General features: G+C 47.7%; 1 protein-coding gene across 2 annotated transcripts in view; it reads left to right on the forward strand.

Moving 5' to 3' along the window:
• Nucleotides 1-24,517, forward strand: part of LOC135913409 (uncharacterized) — a 134,574-nt gene that overhangs the window by 84,150 nt on the left and 25,907 nt on the right. For both annotated transcript variants that reach the window (XM_065445992.2, XM_065445993.2), the window contains 5 exons: nucleotides 11,706-11,839; nucleotides 14,932-15,570; nucleotides 17,761-17,952; nucleotides 21,318-21,431; nucleotides 21,934-22,059. In XM_065445992.2, coding sequence (XP_065302064.1) covers nucleotides 11,706-11,839; nucleotides 14,932-15,570; nucleotides 17,761-17,952; nucleotides 21,318-21,431; nucleotides 21,934-22,059 — 1,205 coding nt within the window. The remainder of the gene's footprint in view (nucleotides 1-11,705; nucleotides 11,840-14,931; nucleotides 15,571-17,760; nucleotides 17,953-21,317; nucleotides 21,432-21,933; nucleotides 22,060-24,517) is intronic.

Consider the following 24,517-nt stretch of genomic DNA (forward strand, 5'->3'; position numbering starts at 1 on the left):
TTAGAGCGTTCTGACGCTTGCGAGTAGTTTTTTTCTTCTGGGATTTAGAAAGTGTTAATTTAATTGTGGGGTTTCTGTGCCAGAACCACGATCTGGTTACGAAGCGCGCCGTAGTGGGTGACTCGGGATTAATTTTGACCACCTGAGGTCTCTTAACGTGCACTAAATCTTGAGTATACGAGTCTTTTTCTTCTTTTTTTTTTTTGCATTTCGCCCTCGTACCCGCGACCACGAGCTCGACAGCGCTACGCCCCATACGGCGCCGTGCATTAATTAATTCAAACAAATGAGAAGTTCAAACTGTCATGGAGTGCTCATGAAACCCTAGAAAGCACAGGGAGACTTAATGTTCAGCCTATAGTAAGCATTTGTGGTTGAGCGAGTTTTGCAGTTGTGGATAGTTCGGCAAACCAATTGTCGATTCGTCGCTTACTATGAGAAACTGAGAACGACCGAGCGCTTTCTTTTTCTTTCTTAAAGGCGTGAACGACCGAACGTGAAGCCGAAGAGACGATTACATGATTGTGTACGTGCGAAAACAGTGAAGTCCACACTTGGCGTTCACTGCAGCACTAATTAAGTTTTAACTGAAGCAATATTTCTGTGTTCGTAGCAGACGTAATCTCCGCGCCCAGAAGTACAGGCGAACAAGTTCTTTTTTTTTTTCTTTCTAGTTTTTCTCGACGTTATTTAACGAGTTTCCACGGGTTAACGAGTTTCCGAAAGAACACCTTATCAGTGGAAACTAATTTAGAGTGCCTGTGCTCGGTGTCCCCTTAAACTCGTTGCCTTTGGCACGCGCCATTTTTTTTTTCGGAACCGGTGCAGCTGCCCTGTTCGCAAACTATCTGTGAGCGTATCTCGCGAGACCCGCCGGTGCTGTTTTAGACAAAGTTTCACTTCTTCCGAAACCGGTTTCACACGTGCGGTCCCCGTGCCGACTGAACGGTGTCGTCTTCGTCGGTGGACCTTTCGATGCCGCTTCCTGTTTATATAGATGCGCGACATCCGACGCGAGCTAATTCGTCGTCGAGCCGCCTTAAGGGCGTGTAATCCACTGTACGCGTCTATGGAAGTGGTGGGCCACTGGCATGAGTCGGCCTTGAATGTATTTTGTCGCTTTGTTTATTCGTCTTAGGCGTGTAGAAGAAAAAGAAAATGCAAGGTGGGCATCTTCAGAGCCGTCTTTACCGAATACATTACTCGGGCACGAGTGAAAAAAAAAAAAGAAAATAAGAATACATAAACAAGCATACAATTACACAAAACTATTTTATTTGCTGTTGTGTCTTTTTAGAGTCTTTCGTTTCTTAGAAAAAAAAAATAACTATTAACTGAACGTACAGTTACCCAATTCTTGACCCATCCCCTATTGTGGGTACGTGCCACGTTTTGAAGGAACAACAAGCGCTACACCGATGTACGTAGACTTAACTGTTCTAAATTTACCATCCTTGGGTTCCTCGACTTTGGGCACCGACGGCAGGCTTTGCGCTGCCGTTCAAGATTTCCTTGTTGGGTCAGTGAGACATAATCTCTAAATTCAGTTGCATTTTTCTTTCCTTAAATTGACCTTAAATTGTTTTACTTTGATTTCTTTTTTCATTTAATTATACGTCAGCTATAATATCACTCTCTCTCCAATCTGTCTCTTTTGATTCCAACCTACGTATTCTAAAATGTTGTTCCCCTCATTTATTATTTCATTGTGAACTACCCGGTCCTTCGCCAGTCTTCCAGAGTGGGTGTGTGCCACTAAACCTAAAGATCTACGCCTGCTTCTAAAGTCACAAACACACAGCAACAAGTACGCAGATTATGTACTCGTGCGTATATATACATACAGCGCAAATTGTGTACTTGAAATAGCGTTCCCAGAGTGCACTTGAACATCAACAGTGTTACTTGATAACTGAGAGGGTGCATGTATGCCGCCACTTATAACAAATAATGATAATAATTAATAACAGCAATAATTGGTGGGGTTTTGCAAAGAAAGAAAAAATAAAGCTGGCGACACCGTATACATGCAGTATACGTGCTGTGCGCATTAGCTTTGACCTTCAGTGTTCTTTAAAGTGCACCTCGTAATGCTCCGTGCGCTATCTTATTTGCTTCCCGCTCCCACTGAAACGCGGCAGCTGGGAATCGGACCCGCTACCTCGTGTCCAGCAGTGGATGGAGCGCGGTAACCACTCAATCTATTGCGGCTGCTGAACAAATAGGAAGCTTGGCTGCGAGACAGTGAAAGCCTATCGTGCAGGAACTGCGTTGCGCGTTGTCCGAACATGCGACAACCGTCCCGGAATGGCTACTTTCCGCGGCTGCCGACAGGTGGCGATACAAGTTTATGCTATGTAGTGTTCCTGCATATGCTCCTATATACAGGAACACTAATGCTATGCCGTTGCCTGCGCTGCATCCCCCCCCCCCTCCTGAGAATCGGGCAGGTAACTATACCAAGTGTTACATCGAACGATCCGTACCATAAAATGTCTTTCTGGAAATTTTCAGAACAGATCAGCCGTAGGCGCAAAAAAAAAAAAGAAAGTTTTACCGATTTTAGGAGCAATACGCAAGTCGTGCTTCTCAAATGAGCTGATGATCAGTTTCGCCGAATACCACGCTGCAATTAATGCAAAGGATACGGTGCAGTAGGTATCGCAAGAACAAGCTGTGGGCGACAGGATACGGACTATGAGAGGACGCATTTGTTAAACGTTGTATATAGCATAAGGCACGAATCTGTATTTTTCTCAGACCTTTGCGCATATTATACAATAAGATTACGTTTATTAGATGCATATATATCGTACGACATATTCTCATTTAGGCAATCGTTGTTTCGTAAAATCTAATCGTTATATTGCAAAAAGTAAAGAAATGACTGCATTACAAGTTTTACATATATTCGTTTACGTGTTGTAATATATGTGAAACGTACTGAAACTTGTAGCGTGGAAGTACAAGCTAACAGTGTTTGTTCGTGTTTAAGTCAGACAAGTATATAGCCCGGTGACAATTACATTTGTGAACGAACGTGAAAAGTAAATGTCCCTACACACGCTGGCTGGTTGTTAACAGGAGCAGCATATACAGGAACACTAATGCTATGCCGTTGCCTGCGCTGCATCCCCCCCCCCCTCCTGAGAATCGGGCAGGTAACTATACCAAGTGTTACATCGAACGATCCGTACCATAAAATGTCTTTCTGGAAATTTTCAGAACAGATCAGCCGTAGGCGCCAAAAAAAAAAAAAGAATGTTTTACCGATTTTAGGAGCAATACGCAAGTCGTGCTTCTCAAATGAGCTGATGATCAGTTTCGCCGAATACCACGCTGCAATTAATGCAAAGGATACGGTGCAGTAGGTATCGCAAGAACAAGCTGTGGGCGACAGGATACGGACTATGAGAGGACGCATTTGTTAAACGTTGTATATAGCATAAGGCACGAATCTGTATTTTTCTCAGACCTTTGCGCATATTATACAATAAGATTACGTTCATTAGATGCATATATATCGTACGACATATTCTCATTTAGGCAATCGTTGTTTCGTAAAATCTAATCGTTATATTGCAAAAAGTAAAGAAATGACTGCATTACAAGTTTTACATATATTCGTTTACGTGTTGTAATATATGTGAAACGTACTGAAACTTGTAGCGTGGAAGTACAAGCTAACAGTGTTTGTTCATGTTTAAGTCAGACAAGTATATAGCCCGGTGACAATTACATTTGTGAACGAACGTGAAAAGTAAATGTCCCTACACACGCTGGCTGGTTGTTAACAGGAGCAGCAACCTCGTTCAGGCTTGAATGCTACAGAGCAACTCAATAAAAGTTTACTGCTCCTCGCACGCACTGTGGGAATAGATGTCACATGCGAAGCATTTTGCAGGTTAGCTGGATATCCAGCATCGTTGGGGGTTCCACAAAACGCGCCACCTTCTGGCCAAACGCGTTTGAGCAGGTCGAGCAGTGTGTGTGTGTGTGTGTGTGTGTGTGTGTGTGTGTGTGTGTGTGTGTGTGTGTGTGTGTGTGTGTGTGTGTGTGTGTGTGTGTGTGTGTGTGTGTGTGTGTGTGTGTGTGTGTGTGTGTGTGTGTGTGTGTGTGTGTGTGTGTGTGTGAGTGAGTGAGTGAGTGAGTGAGTGAGTGAGTGAGTGAGTGAGTGAGTGAGTGAGTGAGTGAGCGCGCGCGCGCGCGCGCCGATTGTTGGGTTCTACATTGAGTACTGGACGGGCGTAAACTAAACATCAATTGTGACGTCACCCGGGACAAAGTGTCAACTGTATGAAAGGAAAAAAAATGGAAAGGGAAGCCCATAGGGATTTTTTCAGAAAGGAAGTTGCGCAGTAGAGGAAAAATTCGTCCTGGTCCGGGATTCGAACGCGGGACCAACACGCCTTTCCGGGGCGGTTGCTTTACCACCTGAGCTAACCAGGGTGGCTAGCAGATCGCGACGCGAGCGCGACTTAATTGACAATTCGAAGCACTGAAAGGGGTTGGTCCCGGGTTCGAATCCCGGACCGGGACGAATTTTCCTTCCTCAACTGCGAAGCTTTCTTTCTGAGAAATCCGTATGCGTATCCTTTGTGCAAACAGCTCCGTGCTATACACATTCGAGTTGATGGCAATTCTGCCTTTTGGGAACGTTTGTCCGCCTTGCGAGATTCCGCAGGGCAGATTTGCCATATTAATTGTTATACTGGGTGTCCCAGCTAACTTTAACCGGAGTTTAAAAACATGCGAATGCCACATAGCTGGACAGAAATAAAGTAATGTTGTTTGCCGTCGCTTGGAGATACTCACCTTTCTTTTCGTTCTACCTAATTACGTTAGTCTTAATTAATTAATCACTTCTCATATGTTATAATTAAATGAAAAGTGTAAATGAGAAAAGTGTAGAGCAACATGAGAAGCTCCCAATACAGCTTTTTTTGTTGCTCAATACGTACTACATAAAAGTTTTTCCGAGTGTGAAAGTAGCTTGCGAATACACGCAAAGTGCCTCGAGCAGTCGCGCGGCAATTTTGCGTACATTTTCGGGATTCTTTCATGTATTGAGCAACAGAAAGCTGTATCGGGAGTTTTTCACGTTGCTCTACAATTTTCTCATTGACACTTTTCATCTAACTATAACATCTAATTAATTAACACTAATTATGTAATTAGGCGGAATGAAAAAAAGTTAGTATCTCCAAGCGATGGAAAACAACATTACCTCGGTTCTGTTCAGTTACGTGGCATTCGCATATTTTTTTACACTCGGGCTAAAGTTAGCTGGGACACACTGTATGCAAACGTATGTATACCCATGTCTACACGTCTTGTGGTGTATGGGAAAAAAAAAAAGAAGAGCGACAGACGTTAAGGCCATCCGTACTCCGGTGAAGAAACGTTAAAACCATCTTGACCTGGGCCGATCACGAAGGCTGTGCAATGTCGCACAGCTTCCACGCGGCGTTAGGTGCTGCGAGATAAGGCTTGCGTTATCTTCACGCGATTACAGCGCCCTTCCTGCACGCGGAAAGAAAATGAAAATTTAATGTCATGCGTAATATCTTACAAGATAAAAAGTACACCTGAGAGTTCATTATATTCAATGAGGTGGCGTTGAAGCTTTTTTTATTATTTTTTAAATTGTTTGCGCGTGCGTTCGCGGCGACGTTCAGACGGTGCAAAGAACAGGTTTGGGGCACCAGCGTTTTTTTTTTTTTTTGAAATTTAGCGTTAGGGCCGTGGGAAACCCCAAACCCAAAGATACCTTTCGCGTTCGGTGCATGTGCTGTGGCAGGACGTTAATCGTTCGGGACCCCTTATCTTTGGGGGCCTCTATTCTAAAACAGCGCGTTGGCGCGCGAAGCACGCGCTAAACGTCACAGGGAGCCGGTTGGTTTCGGGCCGGGAGGACTATATATACGCGAGCGATCGTGGCACATAGTGGTTACAGAGCACCGAGCTGCCGTGCTGGAAGACAGATAATCGATGCCACCTTCGGCAACGCATTTCTGTGTGTTAAGGAGGTCCGGAACGAGGCGAGACAGGAACGTATACATATATACCTGCCTACACACCTATACCGCAAGGGTGTCTGGGGATGAGGCAAAAGAATGCTTCGCGCTGAAAAGACAAAAGTTCACCGCGCAGTCGGCGCGCGGGCCTCGCCACTTCCGAGAGCGGCAGTCCTCAAACCCGTCATTTTCGAGAAACCAGGCACGAAGGACAGCCACCGCGGAGTTCACGGTCACGCATGCCACGAATCGCGACTCCTTCGGCGCTAATTACGGATCGACGATCGAAGTGATCGGGCCATCTATACGCAGCTGTCCGGGAAGGAATTAAGGGTGTCGTCCCGTCGACTCCGCGCTGTTGTATCGTCTCGAGACCGATGCGTGCCGGAGGCGGAGAAGCGCGTGCTTGCGCGTGGATGGATTTTTGGCGTGTGTCCCGGGGTGGGGGTTCGCTCGAATAGCGACTCGCGTGCGCGCCCGTGGGCCGTCGACTCGGGAGCGTGCGCCTCTCTCCGTCCGAACGCGGCAGCGACACGCGCCCGTTGTTCCAGGTTAATTTTGCATAGTTCTGTGACGCCACGTGCCGTTCCTCTCGCTCGCTTGCTCCCTGTGTAGGTCGCTCATTTTCTGTCGGCCGTTGGCCGTGGCCGCTGTGTGTCTGCAAGGAACGCCGAGGGTCCGTGGCCTCTTGTGTGTCGTCCCCTCTGCGCAGACGGACGTGTCGAAGGTTTACGTCGCTATAGTAAAAGCGCAATCCCTGCACCACGAAACTGCGAGGCCGAAGCGAGCGCCTCATAGAGGGCTGGATATTACCATACTTCCGTTTTTCGCACAGTCCAGTAGCCCATATATAGACTTGACAAGGGAGTTGACGTTCTGCTTTGTCGGTATGACATCTTCGAATGCTTATAGCGAAAAAAAAAATAATAATGAAACACAAGGTCACACTGACATGTTTGGAGGAGCTCTGTTTCCTCCCTACCATATTCTTGAATCTATCTATCTATCTATCTATCTATCTATCTATCTATCTATCTATCTATCTATCTATCTATCTATCTATCTATCTATCTATCTATCTATCTATCTATCTATCTATCTATCTATCTATCTATCTATCTATCTATCTATCTATCTATCTATCTATCTATCTATCTATCTATCTATCTATCTATCTATCTATCTATCTATCTATCTATCTATCTATCTATCTATCTATCTATCTATCTATCTATCTATCTCATTGTGTGCTCGTGCGTGCGTGCACACTCGCTTCGTAAACATGCATGCGAAACAAAGTTTGGAACAAGACAGACTGTTTCTTCAGTGTTAACTTAACTCAGTGTGGTCGCACTCGGTCTCGGTACTTGGATTTGTGAGGAATGCAAACTGCCTAGTACCTACAACGACAGTCTGTAAGCTGCGTAACAAATGCTTAGTAAATTGCTTAAACTTGAATGACGACGGTTATGCTGTCCCATTTAGGTGGAGGGAGGGGGAGTACCATCGAATACCACGTGTCACGTGACCCTCCCTCTCTCTGCGCGTGCTGTTTGCGCCTCAAACGTACAGTAAACGTATAGTAGCACGAGCGTTCCTTTAACTGCATACTGCAACTCGTTTGGACTACAGTGACTCGCGCGAATACTTTTTTGTTCTAGAATCGGGTGACTGACTTCCAACAGCCCGCTAATGTAGGTACTCGCATACCGTACAGAAATAGGAAAGGGGGCATGGACCCTCATGGCTCCCGTTTGTCTACAGGAGACCTCCCCCCCCCCCCCTTCGCGAATAACAAAAGTGAATCTCGAAGGATTTGCTTTTACTAAGTGCGGGAGCCGGAAACACGTCATGGCCGCCATGTTTTTTTATACATCGCCCATTCTCCTGCGATTCCTAAACTATAGTGCAGAATGTGCCTCTGCTTGCTATTGCTTTCACCACTGCAACATGACGTCTTCTACACGTCGCCATTCGTTGTACCCAGAGCAGGCTTCGTGCATACCACGTTCGTAGCACTCCCCCGCATTTGCGGGATGGGGTTATACAGTGCAGGGTTCGTGCATCAAGTGCCGGACCGGTTCTGCACCATCACGGAAGTGACACCGGTCCGGGCGAATCGGATTGCACATCGAGGGTGTGTTCCGCTTGCGTCTCCCGTCAACGCCGAGTCGCGCTGGCATACAGCCGCCGCCAGACTTAACCGGAACAATGAAGACACATCTCTAGCGGCTTTATTAACAAACGCGGGCTGTAACGAGCAAACATCGAATGCCTTGGAAAGAAGGTGCATTAATTAGCCAGCACATTCAAGGTACGCCAACCACAAATCACCAATGTACCTCTGCAGCAGAAGCAAGAAACGTGCGTGGTGCGTGTTCTGGTCAATCATATGTGACAGAGGCTGTACGCGTACGCAGTTGGTCACCGCGCACGCGCACGCGTTCAGTAAGGCGTTGATTTGGGCGGCTAGTCAGCTGGATTGCAATCTCTAAAACAGCTCGGAAGAGGCACGGACGAGTGTGCAGACGACGGAAGTGCCCCCTGCGCGCACCGGCGCCTCGCCGAGGGCCACCGCCGCATCGTCGTCCGCGACAGCGTGGCGGCGCGCGCGTTCATGTCGAATGCGTGCAGCGGGCGCTGGCGTTTACAAGTCAATGTGTGCCACGTGCGCAGAGGCCTCGCCGGCGCAGGTCGGCGAGGAGGCGCGCGGTCCCGCTCCCCCTCCTCCTGCCCCGAGGTGGCCATATTTACCGAAGGAATTCTAATCACTGGGAGTGGATGCCGAGCCGCAGGCCTGGGCATCGTTGGAGGCACTATTATGGTAATTGCAGATTCCTGGGGCAGCGCATCGCTCTCCCCAGGGCGCCGAGAGGGCGGTCGTGCCTCGCCAGGGGCCTCCGACCGACCGCCGATGCTCTCGCAGCCGCCTCGTGCTGCTGCCGCCGCCGCCGCTGCGGTAATGACGGCGCGCGCATCTCGCCGGTATCGCGTGGACTCTCCTCCGAGATGGGCCCGCGAGATGGGGGAGAGGGGGGGGGGAGGCCCCGCGGGCGGACCGTGCCGATCATGCCCTCAGCCATTGCATCGCGGCAGCCGTTCATCTGGCCCGCGCTCGCTTTTCAAAAAAAGCGCGCTCTCTTCCGCTTTTCTTGCCGCAGCCTCCCCCCTCCACTTGTGACGCATCTTCTTCACGACTGCGGCGACAGCGTGCCTGCCGAGGCCGGTGTGCTGTCACTTTTGACCTCCCCCCCGTTGCCGCCCCGCACCGATGCGGGGGACCCTCGGTCCGCCCGCTGACGCGCACGACAGGTCTGCCCTGCAGGGTGCGACGGCCGCGTTCGTTGCAAAACGAGCGACACGCGCCTGGACTCGCGAGCGCGGTCAGGGCCGCGGTCACTCGGGCAGGCATCACGTGGTCTTTGCGAAAGCTTTCGAGAGCTCCGCGCTTCGGACTGTCGTAGACAGCAGCATTATTGTCGCCGAAAAATGCAATACCTCTGCCCTGTAACACCTCTATCTGCGGGTATATTATGGCGATCCTGATGGAGACGGTATGCAAGTACGAAATTACTCGTGTATACCTGCAGGGATAATGCACGGCGCGGAACGCGAGGCAACGAAAATTAGGCTGCAGAGCCCGCGGCCCCCATGCACTATAGTCCGTATCTTATAGAGCCTATAGCGTGACGACGCAGAACCCTTGCAGTCAGTGCACACTAAACATATTTTGAGGTTACGTGACTGATGTACTGCGACGCCGTTGCGCGCGTAGTGTTCGTATAGTCCCGCTTGTTGAGTTCGTAACACCGGAGAGGAGTCCAGTATAGCAGATATAGAGCCCTTTATCGCTCTAGTGTTGTCTCACGACGTTGAGCGCATTGAGCAGACGCAGTCTTTATTTGACCTACAGTTAGCTGCCTGACCAGAACCTGGATGGCGAAAATTCAGTCGCCTTGCCACAGGTGAAGGAACGCTTTTTGCAAATCCTGGCCCTCCGGCGTGCCCGCGACCGGGCCGGTGGGCTGCACCTGCCGGTCCCGACGTGGGACTAGCCGGCTGCATGTGCGACGAGTTCGCGTCCTCGCCGGACCTGCAATAAGTTTATTCACTCACTCACGTGAGCCGCATGGGCGTCGCCGGGAATCGTGACTTGCGCGGGCCCGAAGGCCTTGGATTGAATGGCGCTGTACTTCCTACAACGCGTCGACTCGGTGCTGCGTCGCACCTGCAAACAACTGTCCTTGTCGTTGCGTGCGGGCACCACATTTTCTTCCAACAGGAAAAAACGAGCACACCGCTATATACCAGGGGACATTAGAGAGTGTTAGCTGCTGTTAGTTACCGGTATACCGAGAGGTGTACAACAGCGCTGGTAGCGTCAGTGACGCATAGCTTAACCAGAGAGCACGAAAAAAAATCATACTGAAGCTACCGCGCTGACCTACCGTATTCAGCTTAATTACTGGTGTAAGCGTTGGTAGCGACACAATCGTTAACCTTTTGCTGTTTCCTTCGATCAGAACGCTCACGCGACTCGAAAATTTTTTCGAACGCATTGTAGCATGGACAAAGCGTCGCAAGATGTCGCTACCAGCTTTGCTGCTGCCGTCCACGGCTCCGGTACCCGGAAATCCGGAGACGGTAAGAATTTACGGAGAAGCTAGAGAGAGAAAACAAGGATAGGAAAGGCAGGGAGGTCAACCAGAACAGCATTCGGTTTGCTACCCTACACTGGGGTGGGGGAAAGGGGGATAGAATAGAGAAGCTAGAACTTTCTATAGTACCGTCCACGTGGCAATCTGGTACGTTTGGCGAGCGGAGGCGCAGTACAGAGTATAACCAGAGTGTGTGAAAGCTTCGATCCGGCGGTTGTAGGAACCAGAATCCTTAGTGCTGCAGGGTCACATGACGCAGGACCAGCGCCTCTCCGAACCTCGCTCAGGGTAAATCAAGGACGAGAGAAGGAACAAACGCAGACACTCGTTGAGAATTCATGTTTTGACTATAGTTGATTGAAACTGTCGCTGTAATTATAAAACGGTGCAACTTGGACGAGAGACACAACCGTCGTTTTAGCCCTGTTCCGGCGTTTTAGAATTGGTTACCAACACGCCTCCTTATCTTTTGTTCGCGATAGGCACAATTATGAATTGCTGCCAACTACATATCCCGCTCACAAAGCTCGTGTAACGACTTTATCGCTTGTAACGAACTTCCGTTTCAGTCGTCGCAGTTGGGACGCGACAGAACCGCGCGATGGCTATATACAAAATAAAGGCAACGCAAGTCGGTTGGTGTTCCCGAAAATCACTGTCGTAACCTGTGCCACGTGGATTGAGCGTTTCTGACACGGGCGACCATCCAGGTGAACAGCGTAAAGAACTCATGCGCTGGCGCTCCGTCGTACACGGCCTCGTACTCAGCGTCGCAGGCTCCCCGTGAAGTCATGCGAGGCGAGTGCGGGCCTTTCATGAATATCGAAACGGATTGCTCGCCCCTCGATCTGTCTTGCGCGGTTGTTTATGCGTTCGTCTTTACCAGTCTTAGCCGACGCGCGTGGACTGTGCGCGTGCTGTACACTGTGCGCCTACGACCGAGCGCTGCAGTGTTGATCGCTTATAGCGTGTTGTTTGCACGTGACCCGTCGACAGAAGAGGTGACAGCCTTTTTTTTTCCTCCCCGCAGCATCGAACCTGCACGGTGTGCTGTCCACGAGGCGAAACCGTCGCGCCGTTCCTGACCATGAGGCTTGCCGCAGGATCTGCCCAGCTGCCGGCACCAGTGGTCGCCCGAAAACAACATCGAGCATTACCAAACAGGTACGAAACGGCCTAAGGTGCATGCTTAGGAATGGGCCGTGCACCCACCGGCTGGTTGCACATTTGTGTGCATGAAAATGCTGTACTTCGTCTTATGAACTCTCCAGTCGTATTCGGGTTCGGTCTGATGAAGTGGCCACTTTGACATGTTAACTATGTGTCCAACTGAAAACGCAACGCTGTCAGTATAGGAGAGAAACCTAAGAGTGTAGTGAATATGAACAGCTGCGGAATTATGTGCACTCGAGATGCGCTTGAAACTACCGCGCTTTCTCCTTGAGACTTAATGAGTCTGACGGTATCGGCTGGGATAGTGACTCGCTAAATGCTACAAACAATATTTACATTGCATTCTAAACTAACGAAGGACTAAGCCTGTAGTGAGCGTTGTGAACTTTTCCTGAATAAGGATTACGGCGGGACTCATCTCACGATGACTGTCGACGGTAATGCGAATAGCAATGTAGCGACAGACCGTATTGCCAAGATCACCCATGAGCACGGCGGCGTGAAGACGTCTGTATGACGCCGACGCAGTGATGATGAAATGACGGAGAAGGAATGACATCGATGGAAGGACAAAAAGGCGGTTAACGACAATGAGATTCTTAAATTATGATGATGGTGCTACAACAGCGTGACGACGACATGAGGACAATGACGATGGCGCGGCGACGACAGTACGACGACAACCGGATGAAGAAGCTGGAATGACGACAATGACGATGACGTACGGTATGACAACGGATACGTCACGATTGAGTGACGACAGCAGGATTACGATAGAATGGCGAACAATACCCGCCGTGGTTGCTCAGTGGCTATGGTGTTGGGCGGCTGAGCACGAGGTCGCGGGATCGAATCCCGGCCGCCGCGGCCGCATTTCGTTGGCGGCGAAATGCGAAAAGTTTCCGTAGTCCTCCGCTACGGCGTGCCTCATAATCAGAAAGTGTGTTCTGGCACGTAAAGCCTTACAATAAATAAATAAAAGAATGGCGAACAAAGAATGACGTTGATGGGTCGACGAAGGGGGTATGACGACAATGAGATGACGTTAAAGAAGTGATGACGATGGTGAAACGACAGCGTGATGACGATGGTACGATGGAAATGATATGACGATGGAACGACTGTAATGGCGACGAGGTAATCGGCATCACGATCGATGTAGGTGCAACAACAAATTCATGGCGACGACTGTATGAAGACGATAGCGTGACGACGATATGAGGACAATTGGATGATGACGAGTGTATGATGACAATGGCGCAATGATGACTTTATCATGAAACCTGTATGACGACGTTGGCGTGACGGCATGGCGACGACGGTCTGATGCCGGATACATGATAGCGACTGTGTGGCGATGAGGGCATGACAAGGGTGACATAATCACGATTGAATGGCGACAGTATGATTACGTTAGAATGACGAAAGATTGACGTTGATGGCGCGGTGACGAAAGCATGACCAGAGTCGGATGACAAGGCCGGAATGACGACGATGCAACGACTGCGATGGCATCACAACTTCCAACTCATACCTTGTGGCCCAAGCAATTAGGCAGTTCGGACCACTATGTCGGAGTAGAAGGGATGACGATGACAGCATGGCGAGTCAGATCACGGGGCTGGAATGACGACGATTGAGCAACCACGGAAGAATCACGATGGCGGCCTGACATGGAATGCACGACGACTGTACGACGGCGTGACGACCACTATGGCATGACGAGAGTGTTGACAAAGCTGGAATGACGACGATGCAACGGCTATGATGGCATCACGACGACGAGGCTATAGCTTGTGGCCCGGAATATTACACAACTTGGGCCACTGGGTGCGGGGTAGAAGGCGTGACAACGACGGCATAATGAGAGCAAAGTCACGAAGATGGAATGACGGCGATGGAATGACGGCGATGGAACTACCATAACGGCATCACGACCAAGAGCACATACCTAGTGGTCCAAGCAAGTGGACACCTTGTACTACTGGGTGGGGTAGAGGGCATGACGACGACAGCATGACGAGAGTCGGATCACGAAGCTGGATCGACGACGATTGAATGACCGCGACGGCATCACGGTGGCGGTGCGACAAGGATTGCATGACTACTGTATGACGAGAGTCGGATGACAAAGCTGGAATGACGACGATGCAACGACCACGAGCTCTAACTAGTGGCTCATGCTATTAGACAACTTGGGCCACTGGGTGCGTGGTAGAAGGCGTAACGACGACGGCATGACGAGGGCAAGATAGCCAAGCTGTAATGACGACGCTGGTACGACCACGACGGCTCATCGATGATTTTATGGCGTTTTGCTGGATCCAATAAAAGTTTATTCACTCACAACAACGGCGTCATGACCACGAGCACATACCTAGTGGGCAGATAAAGCAGACAACTTAGACTACTGGGTGCGGGTAAGAAGATAATATATATATATATATATATATATATATATATATATATATATATATATATATATATATATATATATATATATATATATGCGGGCTCAAAACGGCTGAAGTAGGCAAATAATGCAATTCGCATTAACACTGCTCGTATACGGAAATACCGTGTCGTCATACAGCGTATCGGGAAGTGGCTAGGGCGCGAAATTCAATAGCGAAATTCAACAGGGAAAGAATTATCCATTTTCTCCGCTAATAACCGACGGTGCACGCTGATTTTTGGGCGCGTGACTACATGGCTGCAAGAAAGTAAACGCGGTGTCTCACGGTGAAAAGCACAGTTTATTTCATTTAAGTGCGGGTTTCCTTGAAGCACAGAAAAAGAAAAAAACTTATAAGAACGATTGTAAGTGCGCATCGTGCAGGAAGTCCGATATAAGGCTGTGTAATGCTACCGTGCTGCTTTTCAGAAGGCCGATGCAAATTGATATTTCCCGCCACTGACATGGTGCGAAATCGGGCCGTCGGAAAACGACCACGCACTTGCGCAGCGGTTTACCATGCATATCTCACACCTCGTTAGCATGTGGAGACGCATATTCCGGCCGATGCCGGTCCAATCGTTGAGCGAATGAACTGTTGACGCCCCCGATCTAAAAACCCTCGCAGCCACTGGCCCAGCCGCGAGCCGTGGCGTCCAAGGCCCGGCTGTGCCCCAGCACCAGCACGCCCCGCGGCGCACCCCCGCCGGCGCCCGGCTGGGAGCGCGCGCTGAACTCGGGCCCGCAAGCCATGCGGCCGCCAGACGCCAGCGCGCTCGAGGAGTTCGTGCTCGACGACCGCGACCTGCTGCGCCTGTGCGAGCTGCCCTCCGCCCTGCAGCAGCAGCAGCATCGGCCGCGCCGGTCCGCCGCCGCCGCGCAGGCCGGGGTCGGAGGCGCCGCGGCGGGTCGCCGGCCGTCGCACCTGCGCACCGTGTCGATCATCGACACGCTGAGCGCGCTGGCCCGCGGCGCCCAGGACCACCGGGACGTCGCGGCCAGGGCCGAACCGTGGCTGCCCGCCTCGGCGGCGTCCCGGCGGCCGGCCCGGCGCCCGGGGGGCCAGGCCGCGCCGCCGCCGCCGCGCGACTGGTCGCGCCAGTACGCGTCGGACAGCGAGCTCAAGAGCGGCGGCGACGCCTGCTCGGTGCTCTCCCTGCGCAGCCAGCCGCCGCGGCGCGCGGCGCAGCAACCCCCGCTGTCCAGGGTGCCGCACTGGATACGCGCCATCTTCAGGGTCGCCAAGAAGGGCGACCTGGACGCCCTGGTGGGTGAAACTAGTGTCGGCCGGCTGGTCACTTTTTGCTAAAGTCCGCGTGCTCTTGCCGAAAAGCGATCGATAAATCACTGTTGACAGTAGGCTCACTTTGGTATTGGGGAGCTGCACCACAGCAGCCAGAAAAGTGCCAGTTTGACTCGTGTCAGAGCAGTGGTTGAAAGAACTGCCTGGAGGAGATAGTGAGGCAAGGGACAGGCAGCAACAATGTTTGCCTATCACCCTAATGATGTTCCCAGTCTCCCTTCTTTCACTTATTATAAATCCAGAATATCACCTAGCTGCTATACTTGCTTTCTAAATTACACTGCCATTCCCTTATCTCTTATAGGGACCCTGAAATGATTTTAACCATTTTGTACAAACATACTGAGTTGTTCGGGTAGGTCCTTCTGATCATTAAGCGACACGTTTAAGCATTCCATGTGAAGCCTGTCATTTATTATAAGACTTTAAAAATGCACATCGCTAACGATCGCAGCAGCACTGATCCCTCCGAGTTTTCAGCCACCCTGTTAGTCTACGTAGCTCATACACATGATGTCACTTGGCCGAGCCATCCAATTGGCTACCCAGGTTGCAGCATCAATAACTTTTCCAACTTTATGATGAACAGATGTTGCTCATAATTGTTGGAATGTTGGTTAATTTGTTTCTATAAAAAATATAAGTAACAAAGAGAACACACAACAGCAATTTATCACTACACTTGAACACTTCTGGCACAGTGCAGGTGTTGTCTGCTTGTGTTACAACATGCTTCATGTTGACACAAGCTTTACGGTCAGTTTTAGTCTCGGAGTTTCTTTTCACGAGGGCTGTGCATTGCCCTTGTTTCGTTGTGGGCTGCAAACCTAGCAGTTGGTGACATGTCAAGTTGCAAAGTCGTGTCCCTCTGGCGAGCGAAGTGGCTGCAGTGAATCAGGCTGTTGATATCCAATTGGCACCAGGATCTATGCATTTGCACGCGTCACTTCACGTTGGAGGATTACTGCTGCAATAAAGAGCTTTAGCATGTCCGGCGTTCCGGTAAACGCAGGTGTAGCATCTTTTTTTGCCTGGTTGGTGGAGGCACAAATGTGAGTGGCCTGCAGGGTGCAGCCACTTGGGGGCATGGAGCTCAACAAGACAAACACAGAGCTAATGTAGCAGTAACCAACTGTATTCTACTTTGCTGCTGGTGTAAATTTTCGGCAGTAGTGCAATTGTGAATACGTTGTCTTTTTAAATGTTTAAAATGTTTTACGCTTCGTTACAGGCAATGTTAGCTCTGTGTTTGGCTGGCTAAGCTCTGCACCACCAGGTGGCTGCACCGTGCAGGACACTCGGCCGCACGGTGCTTTTGCCGAAGCCCTCTTCATTACAGCAGTAGTTGTATGGAGGGGCTTTAGCTTATGCCTCTGCCCATCCGTCGAAATGCCCAGCTCACCTGCGGTTACCGGAATACCAGACACGCTCGGTGCTGCAACAGAACGCTCGCAATTCACGCTGCTTGGATAGCCCTCACTCTAGTTTGACAGCCAGTCAGCTAGCGGAGAGGCTTCGCACACTGGCTCCAAGACACTGGAAGTAGATGACACGACGCCACATCATGGCACAGAGCTAGCGAAGGCGGAGCACAGCCTTGATCGCTTGCCGAATGAGTTGAGGAGAATTGAGGAGAGGGATGAGGAGGAGGATAACTTATAATCGTCCGTAGCTCTCCATGAGACGCTTCACTCCATGAGACGCTTCACTTAAATTGTGGCGAGAATGTTTAGCTGTAGCTGTACCCTACATATCCACAAGATTTGTCCAAACTGCTTCAAGGGCCTTTTAATATTATGCATGTAATTTTTTTATTCTTTGGCTTTGCTCGCAAAACAGTCCTTAACTACTTCTGTAGTTTCTTTGTAATCCTTCAAGTTTTGGCCCCACTTGTTAGTACTGGTATAAACACCGATTGCATTCTTTTCTTTTCTGAGATATAGGCAAACTGGTATTCATGACTTGGGAGTGCCTGCAAAGTCTGCTCTAACCCATTTTTATTTGTGCGGTCCGCGCAGATAATTGTATGTAGCAATAGAATGGCAGGCATAGATGACCATTCATGTATCCATTCAAATTTATCATTTCTCCTCATCTGATCATTCCAAGGCTATCGATTTCTAAGGTCAGCAAATGTGTTGTGACAACTTTCAGAGTCACAGCCTGCGCGACATGGAAAAGCAACTTATCTGGAACCTGTCCGACGGCCAGGGCAACACATTGTGGCACGTCTGTGCCGCGCGCAATCACCTGCGGTGCTTCCAGTGGCTCTGCCAAGGTCATCCTCAACACGTTCTGGCCGATGAAAACCACAGCAACCTCACCCCCGTTGCCACAGCAGTCAAAGTAGGTAACTTGCCAGACTGCTCTGTGAGACTGAGCTCGCTGCGTTTTAGGCTTTGTGTTTCTAAGCAGCATATAAAATGCTATGTAAAAAAAGGCAGAGTAGGTTCAAGGGGGCAGCAAAAGGCACAGATTATGAAAAGATAATGTTTATTGCACAATCTGTAACGTGCATGTCTGAGGGAAATAAGAAAGAGAATGAGCGTAATAGGTGCATGGCACCAAGCAGAAAAGCTACAAGCCAGATGTACCTGTGATGTATTTCGACTGACAAGGAAGATTGCCTATCTCAGTGGTTACGTTATAGAGCAGTAGTTGATAGGTTTCCGCATTGCGTTCTTTTATGCAAGGACGTTCACAAATTGGTATGGGTGCTTTCAACTCTTGATGTGCCTGCAGGCTGCACCTCAAGCCTATCAACCTTACGAAAACCTCTGTAGTTACTCCGTGTTCTGTTTGATATATACATATTGTAAGCCATATGCAGCCATTAAAGGAGTACTGACATGATAATTTCGACCATTAATTTTTCTGCAATAAATGAAGGTCCTACCTGTAACACACAAAACTTCTAGAAAGCTTCTTGACATGACTTGAAGGGCATGTGCACATCTTGTTGTATTATGAAATGTTGAAGGAACATTTCTGGCAAGAAGTTTTTGAAAATGTTTTCAAAACCTCCACCTTAAGAGCATATTTGGACATGTTGTTTTCAACTGTGAATACTTTCTTGTACTCTCTATATTTAAGTTTCTATAACTTGTAAAGAGTTTCGGGAAGATTAATTTCCTTCTAAAAGGATGTATTGCCTTGGCGCATGCATTTAAATGTGCTTATTAGCAAAGTAGAATTCACGAATTGCGTGAATATGGCCACCTGTAGGAGGTGAAAAAAAGAAGAAAAAAAGGAAATGACATGTAATTACGACAGGCAAGTAAATTCTACATTTCCTATGATAGGATGTGTCTGCACAGAACAGAGCTTTTGTGCCATTCTCCTTGTAGATATGTGTAGAGGCTCCTCATTTCCTGACAATCCTTGTAACATATATGTACCTGAGCAAAAGAAACTGATGGAAAATGGCTGATATTGCATTACACATTGTGTAGCGCAAAAGGGACAGGCAGGAGTCAAAACAACAGCTTAATCCTTGTCTTCTCTTTCGTCATACGTGCCCCATTTTTGCTAGGCATTATGTTTATATGTGTAAGGTTCAGACTTTTTATGAGAAATCGGGCAGCTGTTCTTTTGCAGTCGCATATGTCTTCAACTACTCGAAACGTCAGACTCCCCGCGCATGACATACGCAGTATTTGCCCAGATGCTTCCGCTATTCCACTAATTCAGAACAGCTAAGATGGTCTAGTGGTCAAGGTGTCTGACTTGGGAATGTGATGTCTTGAGTTCGAATGAAGCTTTCTTTTTTTCAGCCCAGTTTTCTTTTATGATCACATAAATGGCTATTGTTTATTCTCATATAAACTAATTGTGATTACTGACTTGGAGTTTATTCACAAATGAAAATGAAGGTTTAAAAATGTTCTGAAAGCTTCCTTTAATAAATTTTCTAGACATCTAATAATGTAGCATTAACACAGCTACAGGAGGTTTTCTAGAAGTGTACGTCCAAATAACATTTAAACTGAGATTTTCTTTAGACGTTTCGCTTATCCGTTAAAGAAGTATTTTAGACATCCTTTAGCCCTCTGAACCCCAGAAAATATACTGACAAGCCTCAGAGCACCACAAATAATTTAACATACCTAATAGCCTTTCTACAGCCAATTTAAGTTTCGTTTCCCAGGAGGATACTGTACTGTGACCTCAAGACACAGTATGTGACCGAAACTGGCTGTAGAGAAGCTATTATATTAAATTGTATACAATGCTCTAAGGCTCACTACTATTTCTTCTAGTGTATAGGGGTGTAGGACCTTCATTTAACAGAAAAAAAAAGAAAAAAAAAGACTGTAAAATATTGCACTCGAACTTTGAAGTGTGATCCCGTAAAGGAGCTAGCAAGCGTCTCTAGGGGGATGGGACTTGGGAGCGATTTTTACGTAAGCCTAAGCACCTGTCCATCTCGTAAAACAAAGCAGCCGTACTACAACGAACTGGAAAAGTGCATCAACTACATCGCACACATTATTAATGCCAAATTGTAAAAGAAGTATAAAGGGCCGCAGAAGCAGAATGCTAGTGCCGCGATCAACAAGAAGCCGTTTTCATAGCTGCTTTAGGTAGCGTGACAAGACGAACACAGAAAAGGAAGGAGCTGACAGGGCATGTGCTGTTCCCACGAATGAATTTTTTAATGAAGACCAAACACCTTTTTAAGTGCAACAGATTGTGGGAAAACCAATACCATCAACTCACCCACGTATCGGTCCTCTTGAAAGCTGTTTCCCTGCTTGACTCCGAGCTATCGATAAGGTTACCATAGTGACACATTTAATGTAGTAACAAGTCATAGCAATGAGCCATGAAAGCAAGTGGTTGCACGAGCTATGTGGAAAAACAGCTTGTCAATTAACAGTGGCACTGTGGTTCTGCTTCAATTTGTGGCAACAAGTTTTTGCTGTCTTGCACTGAGAACTTTGCTGCGTAAACTATTCATAAGGCGCAGTACAATACTTTAACTTCTCAACTGGTGCGTCATTGTGTGTGACTTGAGTGTTTGTACACTGAGCCTGAAAATTCTCTTGCTGGTAATTTTTAGAATTTCAAAGGAGTGACTATTAAACATGGGTTTCAGTCACTGCGAATGACTACAGAGGAAGCATATCAATGTGATACTTGATGCATGTGTACTAAAAAAAGTCATACAAAATTTTCAATTGCTTGCATATGACATCACAATATCTCATCATATGATGCTGAACACTGAGCTCTTTTTCATACTTTCACTTTTCTTTCTTTTGCTGCAAACATCATCATGCTGAATAATTGTAGCCTTTACTGGGAGTCATCTGTGAGAGCTTGTGGAGCAATGACCTAAGTGTGATATGATGTGGCAGCCATAAGCCATGTTGTGTTAAGATTTTGTGTGAATGGAACAGAATGTGCTGCGAAGATTTTGGTAGCTGGCTGATGCCTGGAAAGACATCCGTCATGCATTCCGATCATGTGGGAACCTTGGAACATTGATGGTATTTCTGGATGGTCCCCACGATGGTCTTTAGAAATATGTGTGAGAATGTGGACACATGTACTTCTTGTTGTCTTTGGCTGCGTGTGCAATTTAGTGTTGCTAGGCCTCCTTGAGATAGCACCATGAGTTTGGAAAGTTAGCTTGCCCAACCTTGTATGTAACATTCCTCAATTGCGCTCTTAATGTTTTCCTCTTTCTCTTTTTCTTCATTAACTAGCATGGCAACCTCGAAATACTCCAGTGGCTTGTAAGCAAGTCTATGGCACTGGACCAGGTAGACCCCAGTGAAGGAAATAGAACTCTTCTGCACTTGGCTGCCAAGTATGGACAGGTATGTATCTTCATGTTGACCTTTCAAGCCATACAAAACATTGCTTTTGTCTCACACCGAAGAACTTAACATGTATGTTTTGTACTTAAAGGACAGGACATTGCAAGAAATGAAACGTAGCGCTGACTGGCAACACAATTTATTTCGGAACAGTGGCGAATATTTGGCTTCTTGCTTCACTGCATGCACATGTGACACAGGGCATTAATGGACAAGACATCACAAAGCGTGATAAGAACACTTAGAAAAAAAGAAGTGCTAGAGTCTCTGTTGTTCAGTACCATCTGTACACATGTATTCAGTGCCGTTAGATGCCGTATAATATGTATTCTGTGCTTTCATGACTCAAATTGAGAGTAGCGAGTTGGCAGTAAGTCTGTTTTACTCACTGTCCTGTCCTTCTGCTCTGGTTATGTTGAACTGGGGTACATGAAAATCAACTCGCCAAACTTTTTGTCCTTTCACAGTTCATGCAATGCATGCCGTTTTGCCACTGTCGCAGGAGAAAACAGTCAGTTGGCTGGCTGAGTACATGCATAACAACCAGCTGAACATAAACCGGAAGGACTGCGACGGAAACACAGCAATGCATTTGGCTGCAAGATACGGACACATTCCAGTCATTAAGGTGCGTACCTCACTGTTACTTGACCGCAGCGCAGCTGAACTGCAAACGCAAAAATACACAGCAGCGATGCGTGATGTGTTAGGTGCTACATTGTGAAAGAGAACCAGTACAACAAGTCAGTTGTTTTCTCTTTGCAGCAGGGCGGGGGAAGTGCATGCATAGTTATAAAGGAGACAATGTAGAGGAATACAAAATCTGTTCAGACTGACTAAAAGCCAACTGCAACAAAATTTCCAACCACGTGAAAAGCGCAGTTTCAGATAATTTAGACATGAAGTAGTCCGTGTAGAACATTTCACGCTTGAAATGCGAGAGAATGCATCACACAACGCTCACAGACATCAATGTTTTTCATACCAAGACTAAACTAAAAAAAAGAAACGTGCTGACTCTGGTTGTGGTAAAGTTTCGCCGATTTCGCTCTAGCGGAATCGCATTCCGGCATAATTTGCCATCACATCTACACCATGGATGCCACGTACCGTTCTCCATTTTGACAAGTGCTGCATGCAGCACCTGCTGACAGCGTTTCTAGCTCTGCGTCACAAAGGCTTTCGTTTGTCTACTTCGGCACGTCCAACATAGAGATGCACGAAATGTCTCGAAGATGAAGCAACGCCAGAAATGTCCATTCGAGTGCATTGCCTCTGAATACAACTTACCTTTGCTTTTTGTGCGCCATCACAGCTTATAGTAGTTATACTCATCCCGTGAAAGCGTCTGGCGAGCAGGTCTTACGCGGTTATGTGAATGTGCTCGCGAGATGTAGCAGGTGCAGCTTCGTTGAGTGCAGTTTACGTGCTTCGTGCATGTCGGACGGTTTGTGTCACACTTGCCTGCTTGCTGCGGTGCAGTGCACGCTTGCACTGTAAAAATCTGGGACAGGAAAGCCGTGTTGTGCCTTCCTCTGCGCAGCGTTGCGAACTGCTCAGCCATCATTCTCATTCGAGTACATGCTGAAGCACCCGACGGCCACGCACTGCATCAGAATGCTGGCAGCAGCTCAAATCACATGCGCAACGAGAAAGCACGCCGAAAGAGACGCTCATCGCCTTGCAAATGCCGAGCGAGCAATGCACCTGGGCGCAACTGAAATATTAGCAGTTGTGTGCAGTTCTGGAACTCTTGCCTTATCTGCATCGCTACTGCTCACCGCCAGGTGCACGTCGCTATGTGTAGGCTGCCAGTAAGAAAATTAGACAATTACCAGCTCCGCATCTTTGCCAAGGTTGTATCGATAGTGTACGCTGTGTATTTGTAGCCAATTTAGCTCAAGTAAAATTTCGTTGCAGTCGGCCTTTCAGCATTCTTTGAGAACTCTAACTCTAGTTTCATAAATTTTGTCAATAATTTTGGCAATAATGAGGTTATTAGCAGAGAAAATGAATGTTCAAGTTCCAGTTGTTGAATGTCACACTGAAGCCCCAGCACTGGTACGTCAGTGTGACGTCACAGAATTCGAAGTGCAGTCGAACCTTGTTATAGTGAAGTCACCTCTGACACCAGAACGGCTTCGTTATATCCGGTATTTATTATGAACATATATCTGCTACACCGTAACAGACAGTGAGGCAGCTTTTTACTTAATTATATCCGTGTTCATTATGTCGAGGTTCAGCTGTACCTTCTTGTATTGGGCACAATATGGCCCTTTAAACATTCTCGAAGCTTGCTAGGTTCAGTATTTCGATCTTTCAGAACACGGTATAGTCCATCTTTACCGATATGAAATTAACTAGGTTCGATCAGAGGCCGTCAGAATTCACGATGTGATGGCTCACGGCATTGCCACCCATCTTCGTTGTTGTGTCTCTTCTGGCTTATTCAGACTCCTCTCATCGTGATGGTGGCTTCTTCAGCATTGTAGAAGGGTAATTTGCTAAGTGCAGCTCAAAGTGGTTATCTATTTAGTGTCCCTTTAAGTGTTCATTTGAAACAACAACTATTCACTGACGCATTTTAACGCCCCGAAGCTGTAAAAATATTTTTCCTTAAATACAGTCAGCGGACACCTTATAAAAAATGTGGTGGGCCTAAAAAGCGTTTACTGCTCTGTAAGTGTGCAACTGACTCATGTTAAAATTTTCGAACTTTCAAACACATATACTAAAAGAGATGCTGCACTGGAGGGCTACAACTCAGTCAACTTAATTTGTGTCCACTTGGGTTTGTTAAAGTCCACCGACTGATCAATATGCAAGCCTTCTTTATCTTTAACATAGATATTTTGCTCCAAATGGTGCATGGCTGTATGGCTGAGAATTGAACCCATGACCTTGTGTTGATAGCCATTGGGCCATCACAGCGGATTGGTGGCAGGTGTAATAATCACAACGGTGACACCAGTGACGCTAGTGTATCTAGTTAGACCAAAGCCAAAGGCGCTAGTTATTGCAGTACCATAATAATGTCACAAAAGCGCAGTGAAATACAAAGCTATTTGAACAGTGCCATTTCA

The sequence above is a fragment of the Dermacentor albipictus genome, chromosome 4 (genome assembly GCF_038994185.2).
Source record: "Dermacentor albipictus isolate Rhodes 1998 colony chromosome 4, USDA_Dalb.pri_finalv2, whole genome shotgun sequence".
NCBI classification, from domain to species: Eukaryota; Metazoa; Arthropoda; class Arachnida; order Ixodida; family Ixodidae; genus Dermacentor; species Dermacentor albipictus.